Here is a 20,544-nt window from a genome sequence, read left to right as displayed (position 1 = left end):
CAATATGTATGTGTTCCATTTTAACGCTACTCAGTAGATTTATACAGTACATTTGTGAAAAATTCTACAAGTTTATTAAGCATGCCAACTTCAATCTGCCTTGTTAAAAAAAAAGCACGACTGATTTTTACTGTGCTTTAAAATGATCAAAACTTGAAACTTGAAAATCAGCAGAACGGCTATTGCACATAGATATTTTTCTGAATATTTACAATTACATTTTGTATAGATTTCAATGCTGTTATTCGGTATTAAAATGTGCAAATCTGAGTTTGGCGATCCTGGACAAATATGAAAAGTCAAGGCAAAAGCTTAAGTATCCATCAGTAAATCTGTAATCAAGGAGGAAATAATAATTAAGGTCATATTTGAGCAGGGCTTTAGTAAGAAGCTCATCTGAAATCACTTGTAGGACAAATCCCTCACATAGGAGAGCACTTGCTGCAATCAAAGCTCATATTAGCTTTAAAATGATGTGCCGTCTGTTTTGGTTCTCCTGACAATTTCCAGCTCTTAGCTGCTTCTAACTACAGAATTTCCTGCCAAATTGAGCAAATCCAGGCATTTTAACAGCTTTCTTTTTATTTTGTGACTATTTAAAAAAAATCCTTAGAACAGCTGAGAGTTAAAAGTGAAAGATTCACATCTTTTCCTGGAACACCCAACCACATTTTAGCCTGAAAGAAAATGAATCAGACTAAACCTGCTCACGAACGAGGGAGATGAGAGATATTACAACAGGCTAATATACACAAATAAATTTGGCCAGACACTCAGTTATTAGAGCTTTATTAATTTTTAGCTAATCCAAAAAGCAAACATCCAGCAACAGTTGCACATTATCGCAGCAGGAACAGGCAAAAAAAAAACACTATGAGGTGTGAAGCAAACCTTACACCATGCATTCAGCTTTGAGTACAACGGTGCCCTTTGAAAATTTGCATATATGTATACTTTTCTTGTATAGAATTCCCTTATCACTGAGAATGTACTCAGTGGCACCATACTTGCAAAAACATTAATAAAATATCAGCTTGATTCTTCCATTGGATATTTTTATATTCTGAACTCAAGACAATTTGCAGAGGGAACAAAAACTGGGTGGAGCTCTGGGCTGGAGAGGGGAGATCAGAGCCTAAATTGAAACCAAACCAAATAACTACTCCCCCACAAAAAAAAGAACTCCTTTTAAACAGAGAACAGGCCATTTCTTAATTTCCTTCTTCAGGACAGTGCTACAGCACCAGCAATAGAAATTGTAGGGCACGTCAAAACATGTCATTTCACTAAAACTGGGTAATATATTGTTAAATTTTAAAAACAAACCATTTTTTGTCTGTTTTTGTTTTTCTCTCCTTTTTTTTGTAAATAAGAAACACCTACACACGCATGCTGCTTTTTAAACATAAAAAACAGAATTTTAACAAGTCAGAGTCGAGTCCAATGACACCACTGTAAAAACCAAGGAAAAAATTGAAGGACACAGGACAGAGATCAGGGTCCTGTGATTTCAAAGGAAACCTTTTCTCCAGCTTCTCAGAGCTTTATTTATATTCTTTAAATGAAAACGTCTATGCACTGATCAAATTAGACTAAATTTGTGGGTCCACATTTGCTAGTGACCCGCAATGTTGGATCAGTCAACATGGGGGTGAATCTTTGATTTGTGTGTTGTTACATGAACCTTTACGGTTCTGAATGCATAAACTCTTAAGGCTTTCTTGTTTTAAGAGTTACGTTTCAAGAGAATTCCGAAAAAACAAAACAAAACTGAAGGCTGCTGAAATGAAAGTCTTGCGCAATGGAGGTTGTGTGTGCTGAAAGAGAGGTCAGCCCCAAAACTCAGGGGTACCCTGGGAGGTGCCTGCCGCAGAGCCCTGGTGACCAGACACCAGCGCAGAGAAGTCAGAGGTCCAGTGTGGCAGGGTTCTTCTGTGGAATCACACACTCAGGGCACAGAGTTGAGAAGGTCCTGCAGGAAGCCATCAGGGTCTGGGATTTCAGACAGCAGTCCTGGCAAAACGGGGATTAAGTCATTTTTAAGATGGTGTCGGCAGCTGCCTCTTACAAAAGATCTATGTGACAGCTACAGTGCATTGCTGTTAGGAACACATAATCCAGATGTGTACCGAGCATTATCCTAAACAAAGTAAAAGCTTTTGGTTCCCTTTATGATATTAGTTTGGCTGCAACCAAAATGGACTTTGTAGATCACTGTTCCAAATTATAAGGATATTTTCAGTCAAGAGAAACCAGTTAGTATCAACATTGGGAGGAAGATATTTCTTAATAAGAATCAGATATGAAATAGATCTTGCAATTCCCTCACTTATATAAATCTACCTTAATCGTGTCTCATCACAGTGTTAATAAAAATTGTCTACTTATAAAAACGTCAGGCAGTCCTGATTGCTAAATCCTTCTGCTACTTCACGAACACCACAGTTGTCTGTTACTGACCTACAACATCCAGGAATTCAGAGAAGGACTCCGCGGGCATGAGCTCTTCCTGAAAGGTGCGCAGCACCTTTTCTGAGGCCTCATAGATGGGCATGTCGTTGTGCCGCACATACTCTGCCAGGGAGAAGGACCAGCCTCCCTCTGTATTGCTGGTGGGCACTTTCTGTTGAAGAACAAAGGCAGTAATGTCAGGGCAGGAATTCTGTATTTATGTAGGGTCAGACACTGGCAAGAGCAGTGTTCTTCTCGAATAGCCAGCTGAGCAATGCCATGACAATGGATTGACTTTGCCACAGCTTACCTGGTGTGCCCACTGGCACCCCAGGAGTTCCCTGCCTTCATTCACAAAGACCAGCCTTACCTGGAAGAAATTAACACTGTGCCCAGCCCCTGGCATCAGTAGACAATTCAAAGCTATCGTGAAACCTGTCTGGAGAATCCCTCTTCAGCTGCAGTGTCAGACTAAGGAGGAAACTGAACTCCAGTTGGGGGAAAACTGATTATAAAGCAGTTCTGTGCATTAACTGCTCTGTTATGGAACTGACACCATGCGTGTTTAAATTGTGTCACAAAACAAGGCGTGATGCCTGCTGCTTGTGACAGTCTGTAAAAAACAACTTAAAAATGCTTAAAATGTTTTCTAAAAAAACAATTGCTCAGCATGAAAGCTGCTTAAGATACCTAAAAAAACAAACAAAACAATGAACCCTACTTGACAGTAAAGCTCCTAATGGCAAATCCCCTATTAAAAGATGTAGCTGCAAAGTCAAACCTTTGACATTGAATTATCAGTGAATCTCTGAGCTGTTTGGGCACGTTTGTTTGAGAAGAGCGCTCTTGATTACTGTAGTGAAAAAGCTTTGTTAGAATAGTTAAGACTAGAGATGTGATATTGTTAAATATAAGCCTTCACTGGAATCATTGCTATCACATAATAAAACCATCTTATTTTTCAGTACCATGTGATAGACCTATTTAATTTAAATGAAGAAATGCAAAGGGATAACCTGCTTAAAAAGATTGTTTACACAGTTCCAATCTCATTTCCAAGTTTTTTTTATTCCTGGAAGCTTTACTGTACATATTTTTTAAAAAAAGATTTTGACCAAAGCTGGGAGTCGAAAGACATTCCTCAGCATTACTTCATACACAAGGAGAGACAATTGCAGGGAAACGCATGTCAATCAAAAGAGGTCGACTGCCTTTGGCAGCAGATCGTCATGACGGCAAAGAGGAATTACAGCTTCCACTTTCATCGTAAACAATTCTGTCGCTAGGTCACTGCTGACCGTCTCTTTCTTGTGCTAAAGTTAACTCATAAACAGCAGATCACATCGGACACTAGGCATTATGAGAGAACCAGTAGGGCAATTTCTTCGCCCACAGGGTTTCTATGAAAAGGTCCCTCCTTACCTTAAACATATCGTAAATGAGGTCCACCAGGCCCCAGAAGAGAAGAGGAGAGCGGTACACTGCGTACTCCTTCACAGCTTTGTCTGTCAGTCTGAAAGACATCACAGCGCGTGGCTCAGTCAAACCCCTGGCGCAAAAACACACTCTCCGTTCGACAGACCACAACCTCACTCAGTCTTTAGTTCCAGCTACAGCTTTCTAGAAAACTCTTCCACAGGAAATAAAAAAAAAATGTCCTCGGTGCGAGGCCACAGTCTTACACTGAAGTTTCAAAGTCTGATGGCTGTTCGTAGACTTTACACAAAACCCCGTTATATACGCATTCTCTCATTTCAGTGTTTAAAATTGGCATGGAGAACATCGAGAAGTAAAAGGTTTAAACAATTCTTCCATGATGTCAGCATATACAATGCTGGCCAAAAGATCAGTTTCTTAACAGGTTTCTATAGATGTCACAAGTCAGTGACTGATGCACCATATGTGTTGCTCATCATACAGAAATACAACCTGAGACAGAATACTAAACTCCACTCTTTTCAGTTTAGCTGGGATTGACCTCTTTAGCTCTTCAGTGCACTCTGTTGATTATCTATAACAGCTCAACAACAATGCAAGACATCTATCTCAAAAGAAGTTGGCCGTTGTCTACTGTAAATACAGTATACACCCGTGCCTGAGGTGAGGTCCTAACATTATGTAACTTTTACTGAAAAGATACAAGGGAAGGGCTTAAGGTGGAATTTTGGACTTGATACAAAATACTTGTTTTATTGTAGCATGTAATTATCTTAATTATTTTTGTAACTGTATCATAAGTGGCACGTTGTACCTGCTTTGTGGGTGGGTACCAGTTTCACTTCAGCACGTGAATCAAGGTTTACAGCGCCGTGATTCTGTCTGCAGTGTACAACGTGAAGTCTCTGTTTAAGTCCCCACGCACAAGAAATACCCACTGAATCCGGATGAGCACTAACATCAGGGTATGATCAGGGTTTTCTTCAGCAACAAACATGTTAAAAATTCTTGCTTTATCAAAGAAGGGCTGGATCTTGTATTGACTCTGTCACAGAGGCATCGTACTACTGACCTGTCAGTTAAATATGTATCCCCACTGCAGGACATGTATTTAAGCAATGAAGAAAAGACAGGTTTATAAAGCAAGCTATCATATGCAAAAATGTGTACAGTCAATGCTATGCACTGAAGAACAAAGAATTTTAGTATGCATACAAATGACACCGCAGGACAACAGTTAATGGACAACAGTACACTCAGGCCATTCTAACAGTGTAAAATCTCTAGTACCCCTATGTACTGTTCCATTTGTGTGCGTACCAGATTTCACTACTTCACAGTGCAGGGTTTACGATATATTTTCAAATATATTATTATATTATCAGCCAACCTGTAACCTGTTAATTTTGCTGCATATCTGACATTGTCAATGGCTGTAAAAAAAGGCTCCCTAAATCCAGACAATTTCATGCCAAGACGTCTGAAATATACACCTGAAAATGAAATCCCTCTGCAGTAACAGGCAAAGGTTATGACCTCCAGATTTATTTAGGACCTATAGATGAAAAGATAACCACTGCCTTACCCCTCAGATCTGTCAGGGGAGGAAGAAAGCTCTCTGCTTTCATTAATGTCAATGCCTCATTTATTATTCAAGAATAATGTAGTCTCTAGCTGGTGAAGCTATGACAAAGCTGCTGCCTGTCCTAGGCACTTAAAACTATTCTTCCACACAAGGCTGGCCAAAAGCAAGCAGCGAAAATGCCCATTCTGTAAGTCTTCTTTGCATCTTCTAGCTCTTTAAACCAGAAATCTGAGAAGCTCTTGAGATCCACAGGCTTTCTTGTTTCAGGGCTATTAGTGGATGTGTTTTAGTTATGTGATGCTAAACCTATTTGGCGAACTGTCACAAGGAAAAACCTGAATGGACTGTGGGAAAGAGTATTTACTGTCTGGAAAGCAATAGAGAAGAGGGTCATTATGGACATATAAACTACTGCAGTTTATTTCTCACCACGTCAGAATGGGTCTGCATTGCCAGAGAAATCTACAGGAGGAAAAAACTGAATCCCCTAGAAAGGTTCACCCGTTAAGTCCATTGATCTTATGTTCTTGCACATTTTAACAGCAGTGAAAAAGCAGAGATCCATTAAAAACAATACAACAAAAAGAAATCAGGCAGCTGCTGTGCACAGATTATAGATTAGTTTAGTCCTGCATTAATGGAAACCTAAAAGCTTTATTGATTAAAAAAACACTGGTGAAGTTGGTCTCTTGGAATGATCTTAAGCAAAACATTTAACACAGATCAAGATCACAAGACAATAGTAACAGGTAGGGTACAGTTCAGTCCATCAAATCTTTCATTGATCTTACAAAAATAGCTGAGTTCAGATCAGATCGTGAAAAGTGCAGGCTGCAGAACTGAAGAGCTTGCAATGTACAAACTTTGATATCTCCACAAAAATCCTAACCAAGAAAAACTGATCCACCAACTGCTCTTCAAAGCAGAGTAAGGACATCAGAGTAAGGAAAAACAAACCGTCACAAAAGAAAGTCATATGGGGACATGTTGCTTCCACAGGGAATTTTTTTTTTTAAAGCTATTATAACAACTACCCAGCTGGTGAAACGATCATATTTCCAATGAACGTTTTCATTGTGGTTTCGCCCTTTTTCAGCCAAGCAGCTGGAGTCTCATGTGAACAGGAGACTTTTGACACGTTTAACAGCCACCTTGCAATCTCTGCAGATGAATGGAAGTTGCAAGTTGAACAAAGATATTGGAACAACATATCTTTTCAGAAATAATCAATTTCAGAAGGGAAACCACAGTCTTTGATTTTAACAGGTACTAAATTGAAAATAAAATATTCAAGCTTTGTGGTCCACCAGGGTGTACTGCACAATGGACCTCTGCAATTTTTTAATGCAAGCAAGTTCTGGAGATCACCAATTAATAAATGATTTAGAAAAATTACTCGTTTACAGTGCACCACACTGATTTGTGTTTGCAATGCAGCGAAATATTTGTATTTTATAACTTAGCATACTTGCATATACTGCTTTTTGTGCCATGGCTTAAAAAAGAATTTTCCTTCAAGTTAAATACTTCCACGATTAATTGCTGTGAGTAACAGAGTAGAACCTTTAGATTTATGAAATGATAGGGTCTTGGATAAGCCAGTTGCTTGAGAAGAAAACTTGTCTCAGAAATGTTTAACAATCAGACACTAGGACCAAGACAGAAGAGGCCGTAGAGAGTGCACTGCAAAATGTCTGGATAACAATTTATGCTGCGGGGTGGTTCATGGACAGAAGATGATGATTTACTGACTTGAAGTAATAGCTTGTTTACAGGAGGATATAGAAGGAAGCCATGTTTTTAGAATAGCCTATTAATCTTTTGACAAAAATGAGCTAAAGGCAGATCGCACTAAAAATGACATTTAATCATTCCTCTTTAAATACAAACTGACAAATTGTATAATTAAAGTGATAAAATGCAAATGATTCTCTTACATGTGCACTTGAATGGATTTAAACGGACAGCTAATAATCTATAGCACAAAAATTAGTTAAAAAGGTATACATTTTTTAAAAAAGTGCATAGAGAACAATAAAAGCAGTGTCCTACTTTTAGATTAGATGACATTTCCTGAAAGTATATTACAACATGTCATCCTCCTGAGCTTATTTCAGTGTCCTATATGTTAAGGACATTCTGGAGCAACCCAGCCCCTCTAGTCTCACAGATGGCAGAGCCAGCAGTGCAGTCTTCCAGATGTGACTGGGAGATGGCACATCATGCCGTTTGCTCTGCCACTGGGGTCACGCCCGCCCCGGGGCAAATGACCACTAGAGCAGCTGAGGAAGCCTGCCGTGCATGTTGGGAGGTGGGAGTAAACCCATGTAACTTCCCCAGAGAGGGCAGCCCTGAGCCCGCCATCACACCCAGCGGAGTTCCGACCACACCACACAAGAGGAGGCGACGCGTCGTCCTGCAGCATTATACAGGAGCAGCGCCGAGGCGCTTCCCCTGTCATAGTACACACAACGCTGGTCTTTTTCTTCCCATGTTCCACAGCAAAGGACGGGACTTACTTGGTGGCGCCCCCCGGGGAGACCTTGCGGGCGTGCGCGGCGACGAGCAGGCGGCGCAGCACCTCCACGCGGCTGGCCCTCCAGCGCTCGGGCGGCAGGACGTGCAGCGCCAGCACGGTGTGGTAGTGCGGCCCGTCCACCTCGTACGCGCTCTCCGCCCACTTCTCCCGCGGCTGCTCCAGGAAGCTCTGCAGGTTCTTCTCCTCCCGCGACGTGGCTCGCGTCCTGCCACGGCAACACGGCCATCAGACACCCCGTTTCCACGGGCGTACCCCTGGGGCAGGGCTAGTCCCGGTCCCAGTTATCAATGACAGACTAGAACCACCCTTCAAACTAGTTCCCATCTCCAATTCCATGAAGCTTGTTTGACATTGCAAGGTTTATCAAGCTCGGTTCCCCAAAGCAATTCCGATCAGGGGTTCTCCTAAAGGATCTGGGTTTGAATGCTTGTCCAAGCTAAACCTTGTGGGTCAGGGGTTAATCTGGGACCAGCAGTGGAGAGCTCCAATCTTCAAGCACCGGAGCCCTGTGGGCTTAATAGGTAAGCCTATTAAAAAAGGTACAAAAAAGCCTATCTAAAGGTACATTTTTAATTCATACCTGATTAAGACCAAAAGTAAACTCAATTTGATAATTAAGATCAAGAGTGGAATGAAATCCAGCAGACCCTTCAGCCCTTGAGGATTAGTGGTGTGTGTGTGCCTGCCCTCCACACGAGAAAAATGAACACACAAAAACCAAGACCGCAGCTCACTGCGGAGACTCGAGATCCGGCAGACAGCGTGGCCAGACTGCGTCTTTCACAGCGACAGGCCGGGCACCTACGTGTTGAGGACGTAGAGCACGGTGTGGATGATGTAGGGGATGAGGTGGATGTTGCTCTCGCGGCCGCCCCCGCCCGTGTCCACGCTGAAGGACTGCTCCATGGCGAAGCGCAGGAACAGGAGCTTGGTGTCGTGGATGTTGAGCTGGTAGGTGGGCTCTCGCTGCCCGGTGCACTCCTGCAGGTACGTGTTGTGCCTGTGGGCAGACGGGGAGGACAGAGAAATACTCGGGGTATGAGCACTGGCAACGTCTGCTTTTTGTCAAGAAAACTCCAAGACTCACTATTCTGTGTAGAAAGTAGTTCTACTGTCATCTGAAGCTGAAAGTTTAAACAGCCTGGAGTACAGGCCTCGACAACACGACTCTGTAAATGTTAAACTTTCTAGTTTTGTTTTCTAGTTCTGGTACAGTTTGCAGACCCCAGCTTGTATTAGCACTGAGAGAACACCTTGCTCATCTTAAAAAAAAAAAAAAAATGCACTTAAGAGTCATTTAGAAAGACTCAAGTAATCTCAATCAGCCTTGATAACTCAGTTACTATTCTCCGGATTTTTTAAGGTTTTAAAACCGTTTTCGACGGTTGTCGTGCAGGACTGAGGAGCGGCGAGACTGAGCTCAGCTGACCTTGCCAGGCAGGTGGCGAAGGCGGACTCGGGCACATGAGGCCCCCACACCGGCAACAGGCCATTGCATTTGGTGTTGGCGTTCTGCAGGGCGGCGCTCTCCCATTCCTCACGCCCACGCGCCAGCCTGCAAAACAGGAGGGAGAGGCTCAATTCCGAGATCAAACCTCCCAGCTTCTCCAGGGAAAAGAACAAGCACAGCAAGAGAAACATGACCTGCCATTACACTGATTTCTTTTATTAATGTACAAAGAACGCGTAACAAAATCATGCTTGATGAGAATCACACTTGAAAGACCAAAGTCATCACTGAGCATTAGGAAAGAAAGAATTCAGTCACTGGCATACTCCAGAAAAACATCAAATCCCTGAGAATTTGTGCTGCGACTGGGAAATGTCAATCTCAACCACTATAACATGAATAAGACACGTCTTTAGTGTTTTAGTTACAGAAATCTAAACTAGTACATTTTTGTGACAGCTGGTGGTTTTGCTCCAGACAGAAAATGGACAGCCGTTCAGCTGAAGGGCTGAAGCAGAGGACTTGGCGACGTTCCCCAGTACCTGACAGCAGCTAAGTGGCAGTCGTAGTGGACGATGTTAAAGTGCGAGACAGTGCTGTAGCCCTGCTGCTTGCGGGGCTTGTTCTCAAACTCCTCCAGCGACAGGCGCTTAGTGAAGGTGTAAATACCCAGGACCTTTGTGGGCTGTGGAGAGAAAGAAATGACAGCATCAGCAGCTACACTCGGGGAAATGGCATATACCACGCACCAATGCGACATCTGGAAGCATGTGAAAACAACAATTGGAAACATTCCAAATAAAAATGAAACCGTTTCCCCTCTTCTTCCCGCACTGAAGACACACCTGGAACTTGTAGCCTTCCCTGCAGATGCAGCATGTCAACCCTGGCTCTTCGATCAGCTCCTCCATCTGCTTCAGTAAGGAAGTCTTCGTCACAACCTGGCCCTTCTCATTGGTCTGAAACACAAGGGCGCACACTCTTCGGTGGTCTTACTACAAGCAGATCATGCCTAGGGGATGTTACACTCAAAATAAATTCCCAATGGTCAAGAATCAGGTTATGCTGCAATTTCGGACATGTAATCCAGAAGAGAAAGATCTAAATCTTAAAAGTAGCTTAAACACTGAATACGCCTGTCCAAATCAAGCCCACGTTTGGTGTAACGAATACCTTAATTGTATAACGATTAACTGCTAATCAAACAATGAACTTTCCCCAAATCCTGCAGAGGATAGAACTGGAAGATTGCACATGTCACCCTCCTTGCTCAGTACCATTACACAACTCCATCTAGCTGTTCAATAAAACCCAGGAGGCTAGAAGCCATTCTCTCTCGCGCCACTGGAAAGGGCACGCACCGTCATTCCCAGAGTGCCCAGGGCTTTCTGCCTCATGGCCATGGCCATCCTCTTCTTCTCGGCCCGCGTCTCCCGGCGCGCCGCGTCGATCTTCAGGTTGACGTCGGCGTGCTCCCGCAGGGCCTCCAGCAGGTTCTCGGCCAGCGTGCCGATGCCCTCGTCGCTCGACACCTGCTCCAGCTTGTGCAGGTTGCTGATGGAGTCCGTCCCGATTAACACCTGGGCAGAAACGAACACGGTGAGGAAACGAGATAAAAGACCACCACTACACGGCAGCACTCTGGTTCCCATAGCTCTGAGAGATTTAGGAATCTTTAAGATGCATCAACTTCACACTTGAAAACATCCATTCCCAGAATGATCAAAAGCATATTTATCGCAAGATGCTTTTAAAGGAAACTGATAATTCATGCCTGTTTCTAGGAAGATCACCGACATAAGAGTTCTCTCAAATTCTTTACTGCTGAAATTAGAAATTATCAACAGCTTTCACTTATGTTGCTGTGCAGAATGAGCTAAATCAGTAGTAGCCAGGCTGATCATTCAGGTGGAGGTTCACAACCCTACGTGTCCTTTAAGCCTGATTTCAGCAGTAGGAAAAATACGTTGTAGCTTTAGTGTGGCTCCTCTGGCCCTGCCCACAGTGCTGTACCTGAGTTGGGGGGTGCTGGGTGGCCAGTCCGCGGAGCAGCCTCAGGATGAAAGGCAGCGCTGGACGGGAGAGGAACTTCTTCCACACATCAGCATCAAGACTGAAACAAGACAAGGATTTCAGGGCAGGACTCCAGAAGGTCACATCTGAATAGTGACTGGCTTCTAACTAAAGGCAAAATGCAGATCAGAAAAGGAACCAAGTCTTGCTAAGGATGACTTGTTGCAAGTTACAAACATGCTTGTTGGATTCATTAAAGCATTTCTCTGATGCATACTTTTTGGCGCTGGGGATATGCTTCTTCATGTAGTCCAGTGCATTCTGAGTGATTCCCTTCTGAAGGATCAGGTCCTTCAGCTGGTGGCCATTGCTGTTGTTTTTGATTCCAGCGGCAATCTTACAGAAGCAGTCAATGAAGACCTTGTCGTCCGCGCTGTGCTCCTCATCATACCTGAAGAAAGCACAATCACAAGGTGCTTAAAAAAAACAGTGATGATTACAAGACATGCCTGGGACAGGCTTAGTGGTAATCAATCATGCAGGATCAGTGGGAACTCTTGCCCCTGTGGTATGTTTAGAACAACAAGCAGCTTAAAACTGTTTCGCCTATGAACACTATACATGACTAAAAAAGCACTTTGACTTGGAATCCTTGATGGTTGAAAGCAGGCTCTTACTTGTCAAAGTTGCAGCAGGGCTTGAAACGTTCCACCAGGATGTGCATCTTTTCCAGTTCTCCAAAGGACAGGTATGGGATGATCCTGAGCAGGCCCTGCAGCACACTGGGATTGGAACGCACAAAGGGAGTGTTGATCTGGTCCAGCAGCATGACCAGTTGGTCTTTGTCTCCTGTCAACAGTAGGTTACCCTGCCAGAGAAGGAAAAAAGGTATGAGTATTAGGTGTAAGGCCATTTTTATACATCAGCTGGTGAGTTTTACTATTTGAAGCCTTGAATGAAGCTTTTAAATATTTTTTTTTGCAGCCAACCCAGAATTATCTGGATTGTTGTATCACAAACATGTGCCCCTGTGATAGTTCTGCTTGCAACTATTCCTCATTTCAATATTATAAACCTGCTCTTAAAATACTGATAATGCCAGACAATGGACAATGTGACAGACATCAAATAAGGCAAGGTGAGAAGTGCTCCATTCAAAAAAGCAAAACGTATGTGCAAAAGAGAAAAAATGAAAGGCAGTTACTCATCTCATTTCCCAGCACAGTACTAGCGTATTCACTTCAATCATCTGTAGAATGAGATCTGGTTACCTGTCCCAAGGCCTGTAGATGGAACATATGAGGAAGAGGAAAAACAACCTCACCTTGTCTTCAGACACTGTTTCAGCGTTGGCTTCGTCCAGGATGATCTCCATTATGCTGAGGACCTGCTCTGCAATGGAGGCTCCTCCACTGTCTTTACTCTCCTGCTCAGCCACCAAAGCCTGCAACAATTATACACATCAGCACAAGCATCTACTGATGATGTAGATGACATCACGGTGGTGAGCCCACCCCCCTTCAAGACTTTGAAGAAAACTAAGAAATATCTAAATCAAAAATCAGTTCATAAAATGGAACTAACCTCCCGAAGTACACTACAAAAAAAAATAGTGTAGTACTCTTACTCCTTTAGTACACATTTTCAGTTCACACATACTGTACCTGCATGCCATTTATATAACCCCTACATATAAACCATGGCAATCACAAGGAAGCACTGCAGCACAGATCCTAGTGCATCAGCACAAAGATAAGATTAGATGCCCTAAGCAACCATTTTCAATTGTTACAATAGGGTTAGATTGCTTCCACAAGCCATCCGAAGTATTCAGTCCAAAGCACTACTGCATTCTCCCTTGCGTGTGTAATATAGTTTCAGCAATAACTTAAGCTTTCTGGTGGTTGGACAAGCAGTAGCACACTCAACCAGTGCCTCTGCAGTATGTTGTGCAGTGGGCAGGTTGTTACCGAACTGGACCAGTGGGAGCAGGGTGGAGAGTGTCAGTCTCACCAGGTTCAGCGTGCCCAGCATGACGTTCAGAGTGTTCATCTCTGGCTTGACCAGCTGCTGTCGGTTGATCTTCACTTTCACACAGAAACTGAACAGCTTCAGCAAGACCTGGGGGGGGAGAGAGCTTAGAGCATATTCCTGGGGTGCAGCCTTTCAGAAAGATGCGCCTGCTTTCTTAAAATGAGGCATCAAACCAAACAATTGCTGAAAACTGATAGTTTATATTAAAATCTTTTTCTAAATTTCTTTTAACTGCAGATCACTGTTGTCTGGGCAATGCCATGATGGGTCACCAGTGTTATACTAGCTACTCGAGACGACAAACTTCCATGTGGCTATGGGAATGACTGCACATTTGTAAATTTCATCTTCTACATGAAGATAAAGTGCAACCACCAGTCGCCATAGAATGACCATTTATTTAAATGTAATTACAATAATATTGGAAACGGGCAAGTATAATACATAAAAAAAAAGTCTACAGAGTTAAGCATTAGGGCTTAAGGAACCAGTACATAGTGCACTGAATCAGATTCCTAACAATGACATTGGAATGGGGGTGAGTTCCCCATCTACAGCACACACACTCACGGTGAGCAGGTGTCTCCCTTGCTTGAAATCCTTGATCCCTGCCAGTCTGTTGAGCATGCACTCCAGACCTCCACACTGTGCCATCACTCCTGCCATCTTATACACTTCCTCCTCATCCTCCTCTTCATCTGCAAAGCAGCAACAGGACAGCCATTAGTGCACTCGGGTCACAGAGTCTAGCATCACAGCTACAGACAAAACTGTCACAACAAACTAGAATTGAAAGGAGAAACACATTTAATAAGACGGAAGTAAGCTCTGTAAACTCACCATTCTAGAACCTTAGTATTAATGACTACATCAGTACAAAGCACTCAAATACAAATCATATTAATGGAATAGCTGCTTGACATGAATCCTGATTATCTTTAACATATATGCTATTGTAAAAATTAATATGAATGCAAAAGCTGTCAAACCAATTCTAGCATTAAAATTATTTTTTTTCATGGAAAGCATGCCTCAGGCACAGGAGCCAGAGATGAGATAGGCAAAGGAAATGCAGAGAAGTTTTGTTGAATGAGTGTACAGTATGCTGTGTAATGTATTCTCTCATAACTCCAGTACCTGTAGTGGAGTCCAGGGACTCAATGAACTCCTCTGTGGCATCCCCCAGCAGCCCCCTCATACGATAGATGATTCGCATTGGCTCTCCCTGTAGACGCAAATTGAACTGCAGTCAAAGAGAGACTAAAGCAAACTACAGGGACCTCAGTGGAAGAGCCACCTGCTAAAGATTTTGAAAGATTTTTTTTTACTACACAGGTATATGCAATTACATTCTGGATATTACTAGTTTTTTTAATAGAGGGTACACTCCAGTAATGCTGAATGCATGCGTTATTTCAGTGTATGCATTTTATCAGGGCCTGATACAGAAACCTATTTAAAAACAGACACCTGAGAAAATGAGGCAAAACCCATAAGTCTTGGCACTTACCTCATTAGTAGGGCACCAGACCTTCTTATAAACTTCAGCAACCGAGAGGTCCAAACTAATGATTTTATTATTCACCAACAGCTAGGGCAAGAAATAAAAAATATTTTAGACAAGCTGCATGCTTTGTAAAACTTATTTCTATACTAAGGGAATGTAGGCTAAGCCTAAAACTCATTTTCAAAGCACTGAAATAAACAGGAATAACACTTCATACCAGCATTTAAAATGTTACTAGCACTGCATTTCAGTTAAAAACAGGACAACCATCTAAATAACATGCAAAAGGGTTCTAAGTACTAGTGGCAAGGAGTTGTCACAAACAAGATTTGGTTTCTTGAGGTGCACTAACTGGATATTATTCTTTCATTAAAATGATTGCTTCTCTACCAACAACAAGAGGAAGGTTTGCAATAGGCGCAAAAACACAGAATAGAGTTTCTGCAGATTTCTGAAACAGCGCAGACTGTGCCAGAGTGGGCACCGAGTGGCAGGCCGGTGTCTGACGGTACCTCCATGCCACTGTCGTCCTCCAGCAGGGCCACCAGGTCGCAGTCCTGGCAGATCTTGTTCTTGATGTCCCTCATGAGCGGCCCGATGCCAGGCTCATTGCTGCTGTAGGGGTTCCCTGGCATGCGGCCCTGCAGGAAGTCCTCCTGCTGCGGGTCCTTCTCTAGCGTCACGAAGAACTCGGTCACTTCGTTCTCCTCCTGGGGGGAGAGGGTGACACAATGAGGGGAACAGCGGCCAGTTCAGGTCAAGTCTCAGTTCAGCTAGCTCTTGGCTACGGAGGAGCAAAACAAATCACAGCTCTTTAAGCTCCTGCTCAAGCCAGGAGTGACACACCTCAGACAGTGGCAGACCATTCCTGGAACACGAGCTGACAGGGCTGATCACAGAAGGTACACATTGCTCACCAATGCGACAACGCAAGGAAGCCCGACATGAACAAAAGCAGAGGAAAAAGCGCTGACAGGAACTCAAACTGATTTTCCCTTGGTTTTCTCTCTCATAGGTGCGGAAAGGTCTATCCAGAAAGAAAAGCCACTCACAGGGTAGATGATACTGCAGAGCCTCTCGAAGATGAACACTGGGGTCCTGTAATCGTCTAGACTGTAGCGCTTGGCGGTTTCAATGCATACAGCCATGAAGGCCTTGGTTTCTGATTCCGTTCCTAAAGAAATAAAAATGTTTATTTCCACCTGAATCTTCCGAGTTTAAATACCAATTTGTTTTGAGGCATCTGGATGCAACGACTCATTTTTTGCACACCATGTTGAGTGATGGGAGTGAACACTGGAAACCCAGAACGGGGCGATTCAAATACTGTTGAAATGTTCACTTTAAAAGAGAAACTGCAGAAGGTCAGTTCTTCAGCAGTCACAATTGTGGGCAGAGGGCGTTGGGCGGATGTGCCGGTGGCAGGTGGTCACCTGTGGTCATGTCCTCCAGCATCTCCAGCAGCATGTCCTGGGTCTCGTCTATCAGCTTGGTCCTCTGCACCACCAGCTTCCTCAGGCACAGGTAGCCGTTCAGCACCGTCCCAACCAGCCGACTCTTGAAGTGCCGCTTGATGGACTCCACCTCCACGAAGGAGGACAGCAGGCCTGCCAGAAAGGAAAAGGCGCCTCCATCACCTTCTGCTGGCCCACGCTCCTACCCGTTTGTACTCTACGGATTTTGCTTATTACAGCGGAGACGTATTTTTGAGCACTCTCAAATACTCCCCTCCCCAGTCATCTCCCTAGCGAATAAAGATAAGATCTTATCCTAAAGATAAGATCACTTTATTAGCCATATACAATTTCTTGCATTAGGAATGTGACTTTTTACATACCCCAACTTGCTCTCCATGGGACACACAGACAGGGAGAGAAGCTTGGGGTCAGAGCGCAGGGTCAGCTATTTATATGGCCCCCCCTCGAGCAGCTGGGGTTAAGGGCCTTGCTCAGGGGCCCAACAGAGTAGGATTCCTCTGCCGGCTACCCTCCATCCACAGGCGCAGATCCTCAGCCACAGTACCACCACTCTGCCCACTGACTGAATAACACTGTCATTCAAGATACATTCACATATACTGTGATGCATTACATGATACTGATATGTATTCCAGGAGCAACACTTTTAATAGTTCTTCTCACTAGAAATGACTGGCATTTTCTACGGCTCAGAGGATAATGTTCTCAACTAGGAATAGTATTAGCTTGTGGTATAGGCATATAGTCAGTGTTGTGTTTAACTTGTTAGAACATGGTAAGGAGTAGGTCATGCCCTGCCGCACCAGTGAATGAGGAGATCTGGTCCTCTGCGTGCCTCACCTGTCAGACTCTTGAGGGCATAGCCTTGCTGCAGGTCAGTGCTGAGAGTGGCCTCTTCCAGGGCCAGAAGATGGGCAATTTCCTGGGAGAGAAACAAATCCACTACATTACCAGCCTAAAGGACCTCCCTCCTTCCCTCAACATTTCTGCCCCATCGAAGGAGACTTCCTCGGAAAGATAAAGATAATTCTGCACATTTTATTACAGGCAGTTATTCTGAACAAGTGTGGCAAGCCCACGTATATATCAATAAACGAAGAACTCTGCAATGTATACTCATTTTAAATTAGATCACCTAAAATGATAGGCCAAATTATATCAAAACCTTCACTCACAACTAAGCTCGCAATAGTCTTAAACTACATGTCATTCATTCTACTCAAACCCACAACCTTGTAATGTTTCAGAATCTAGGAAGTGCTGGTAACAGTTAGCTTTCATTTTTGGTGTGAATCAGCTCCTTGAAACTTGAAACTGAAATCTCCTCCTAGGTCTTTAAAGAAAATGCATCCTCAGTGGACAAATTCTTGACGGGAAGGAATGAAATGATTAGCAAACACCTTAACAACCCTGACAGCATTTAACAGGCACTGAAATACCTTGGTAATGAGGTTGCCAATGTATGGCAAGACTCCCCGAGCTGCCAGATACACCTTCCAGTGGGCTGGCTTAATGAGCTTCTGGTAAAGAGCCAAGTACTCAGCTGCACACTCCCCTGCGATACTGAGCTCGTCCAGGTAGCTGGAAGAAGAGCAAAAAAACAAGCTTAAAAAAATGTCAACCTGAATGCCAACAGCCCACACCTTTAGGTTTTGAAGTCTTCCATGACACTTCACAACAAAAACAGATCTGCAAAACACCACCGAAGTCTGATGGACACACAGACTTGTGCACTAGCGCATCTGCTTCCACTTGGTCACAAGGAGCAGATCAGAAGCAGAAGCCAACCATGCAGAAAGATGGGAGACGTTCAAGAAGGTCTTGTTTTCTGAACAGGTTTAGCTGCCACTGGCTGTTTCCTCCTTGCAGGTCTGGCAGCAGGGCAGTACCTGGTGAGCAGGTCCAGGACTTGTTGCTTGCGGCTGGGGATGGTGGTCAGGGCCTCCACGATGGTGCAGGCTGCTTGCCGGGCTGCCTGGGTGGCAGGAGTGAAAAGGACCTGGAAGACAAAAGGCACACTCCTGTGATTTGCTACAGTGACTGCCTGCCATCTTACAACAGAATTGGGTATTTGAGTACAAATTGTTTTCAAAAACACGGGCACCAGTCTTACATCCAACGGTTTTTAGAAAAACATCAGCCATTTACATAGTTGCACTCAAAAAGTACAGAGTCGGAAGCAGCCACATATGCAAAGAGTACAGTAGAGGAGTTTATTGCCATATACACATGTACATTGGAATTCTTACTAGCAAATTACAAACATAATAACAGGAACAATAAATATGTTGTGAGATCACAGGTATGTAGTAGTGAGAAAGAAACATAGCACACCATGCAAAAGGTGCAGAGTGCAGATGTGTACCGAGTCTGAGGCACAGCAGTCAGCTGTTGAGGATGCGTACTGCAGTAGGGTAGAATCTGTTCTTAAGCCTAGTGGTCTGTGCTTTAATAGTGCAGTACCACTTGCCAGAGTGCAAGGGGGAGAACAGTTTGTGGTCGGGATGGTTGTGATCCTGAATGATGGATTGGGCTTTATTGCGACAGCAGATGGGGTGAATCTCACCAATTAATGCAAGTCCTATAGTCCTGTGCCATTGCAGTATTGATGTACAACACTAGTGAGGACAGTTTCTATTCCACTACGGTAAAAGTTCACGAGTAACTGCTTTCCCATACCACATTTCTTTAAGCACCTCTTTATGCAAAGTGAATACAAGAAAAATGTATATGCAAAAACATTAACGAACTTTCTAACTCTTAATGACCTGCAATCCTTACACAGTTGGAACAAAGCTAAAAGTCTAAGTTTTAGAAAGTTTTTACTACATTCAACACAGCACTCTGACTTTGACACATCTGTGGGCGGAGTGGTGGCACTGTGGCTGAAAGGTTGCTGGTTCAAATCCTGTGGCTGGCATAGAAATCCTACTTCGTTGGGACCCTGAGCAAGGCCCTTAACCCCAGCAGCTCCAGGGGCTCTGTATAAATGTCTGACCCTGCGCTCTGACCCCTAGCTTCTCTCCCTGTCTTTGTGTGTCTCATGGAGAGCAAGCTGGGGTATGCGAAAATTCAAATTCTTAATGCAAGAAATTGTATATGGCCAATAAAGTGATCTTATATTAACGCTACCTGTCGCAGCCAGTTGTTGTGTCCCAGCTTAAGGTCCAAAGGAGATGTTCTCTTTCCCCTCTTGCTCATGAACTGCTTCCATTTCCACACATACTTCTCCATGAGGTATTGGCGCCGCGCCTCCACCTTGCTCTGGGGCTTGGCGATGTTCTCCTGACCTGTCAAGACACAATCGCCATCTGCGTCAACACGACCTCCGGCCCCACCCCTTGATCACAGCGGCTGGACCCGAGGCGTGTGGGGCAGGGGAGGCTCGAGGAAATTACTGCCAAAATAGAAATCATCGTAAAGAGCTCTCTCCCCCGGCAAACACCGTACTTATTAATCAAGAGAATGGCTCATCAGCATTCTTCGGTACTGAGGTATAAGTACTAATTTGGATGAGCATGCATCCAAACACACTCTTTCCCCAACCCCTGAAATTGGCTCAAAAACCTCTAATTTCAGTGACAATACAAAAAGGCATTAAAATGGTTTACCTCTGGCTGGAAGACATTTTTTCCAGGCCTCATAAGATGCCTTAGGATCCTTCTTGAGCCAGAGCTGGGCCTGTGCATGGATCTCATTGCTGTAGGGCTTGACTGTGGTCAGAGATTCAACAGCAGCATCCTAGCAGAATCGGAGAAAAATGAGCACTTAAAATTCCTTTCAGGGCTTAACCTGTCATTCTTATCAGAGATAGTATTTAGTGATTCAACAGAGCAGGTTTCAAACTAAAAAATATTCATATTTGATTTAAATTTGGTAGTTTTTTACTTGCTCTTTATAACAGACTGCTTACTCCCACCTGAGAAAGCATGAAAAGAATTAAATGCACTGACTGGCTTTCTTCTTTTCTATCACTATATCTGCAATTCAGATGCCATTTTAAAGAAGGATGTTCACTTTGAATAATCTTTAGTAAAATCCTCAAAACTG

The 20,544-nt window shown here is 43.6% G+C and overlaps 1 protein-coding gene across 3 annotated transcripts in view; it reads right to left on the bottom strand.

The window, feature by feature from the left end:
• Window positions 1–772: 772 nt before the first annotated feature.
• ubr4 (ubiquitin protein ligase E3 component n-recognin 4) overlaps window positions 773–20,544 on the bottom strand; it is a 70,136-nt gene continuing 50,364 nt past the window's right edge. For all 3 annotated transcript variants that reach the window (XM_088616891.1, XM_088616892.1, XM_088616893.1), the window contains 25 exons: window positions 20,106–20,235; window positions 19,627–19,784; window positions 18,384–18,493; window positions 17,934–18,075; window positions 17,335–17,416; window positions 16,450–16,623; window positions 16,069–16,190; window positions 15,529–15,726; window positions 15,020–15,100; window positions 14,647–14,734; window positions 14,080–14,207; window positions 13,489–13,596; window positions 12,800–12,919; window positions 12,153–12,343; window positions 11,753–11,926; window positions 11,476–11,575; window positions 10,824–11,042; window positions 10,308–10,421; window positions 10,005–10,147; window positions 9,442–9,567; window positions 8,818–9,012; window positions 7,993–8,217; window positions 3,874–3,964; window positions 2,461–2,623; window positions 773–2,013 (listed from right to left, as the gene is read on the bottom strand). In XM_088616891.1, coding sequence (XP_088473017.1) covers window positions 1,949–2,013; window positions 2,461–2,623; window positions 3,874–3,964; window positions 7,993–8,217; window positions 8,818–9,012; window positions 9,442–9,567; window positions 10,005–10,147; window positions 10,308–10,421; window positions 10,824–11,042; window positions 11,476–11,575; window positions 11,753–11,926; window positions 12,153–12,343; window positions 12,800–12,919; window positions 13,489–13,596; window positions 14,080–14,207; window positions 14,647–14,734; window positions 15,020–15,100; window positions 15,529–15,726; window positions 16,069–16,190; window positions 16,450–16,623; window positions 17,335–17,416; window positions 17,934–18,075; window positions 18,384–18,493; window positions 19,627–19,784; window positions 20,106–20,235 — 3,447 coding nt within the window. In that variant the 3' untranslated portion in view covers window positions 773–1,948. The remainder of the gene's footprint in view (window positions 2,014–2,460; window positions 2,624–3,873; window positions 3,965–7,992; window positions 8,218–8,817; window positions 9,013–9,441; window positions 9,568–10,004; window positions 10,148–10,307; window positions 10,422–10,823; window positions 11,043–11,475; window positions 11,576–11,752; window positions 11,927–12,152; window positions 12,344–12,799; window positions 12,920–13,488; window positions 13,597–14,079; window positions 14,208–14,646; window positions 14,735–15,019; window positions 15,101–15,528; window positions 15,727–16,068; window positions 16,191–16,449; window positions 16,624–17,334; window positions 17,417–17,933; window positions 18,076–18,383; window positions 18,494–19,626; window positions 19,785–20,105; window positions 20,236–20,544) is intronic.

This window comes from Lepisosteus platostomus, chromosome 23 (genome assembly GCF_059453375.1).
Source record: "Lepisosteus platostomus isolate fLepPlt1 chromosome 23, fLepPlt1.hap1, whole genome shotgun sequence".
Classification (NCBI taxonomy): domain Eukaryota; kingdom Metazoa; phylum Chordata; class Actinopteri; order Semionotiformes; family Lepisosteidae; genus Lepisosteus; species Lepisosteus platostomus.
Note: the sequence above shows the minus strand (reverse complement) of the source record. Positions and strands in the feature narration are given on the sequence as shown.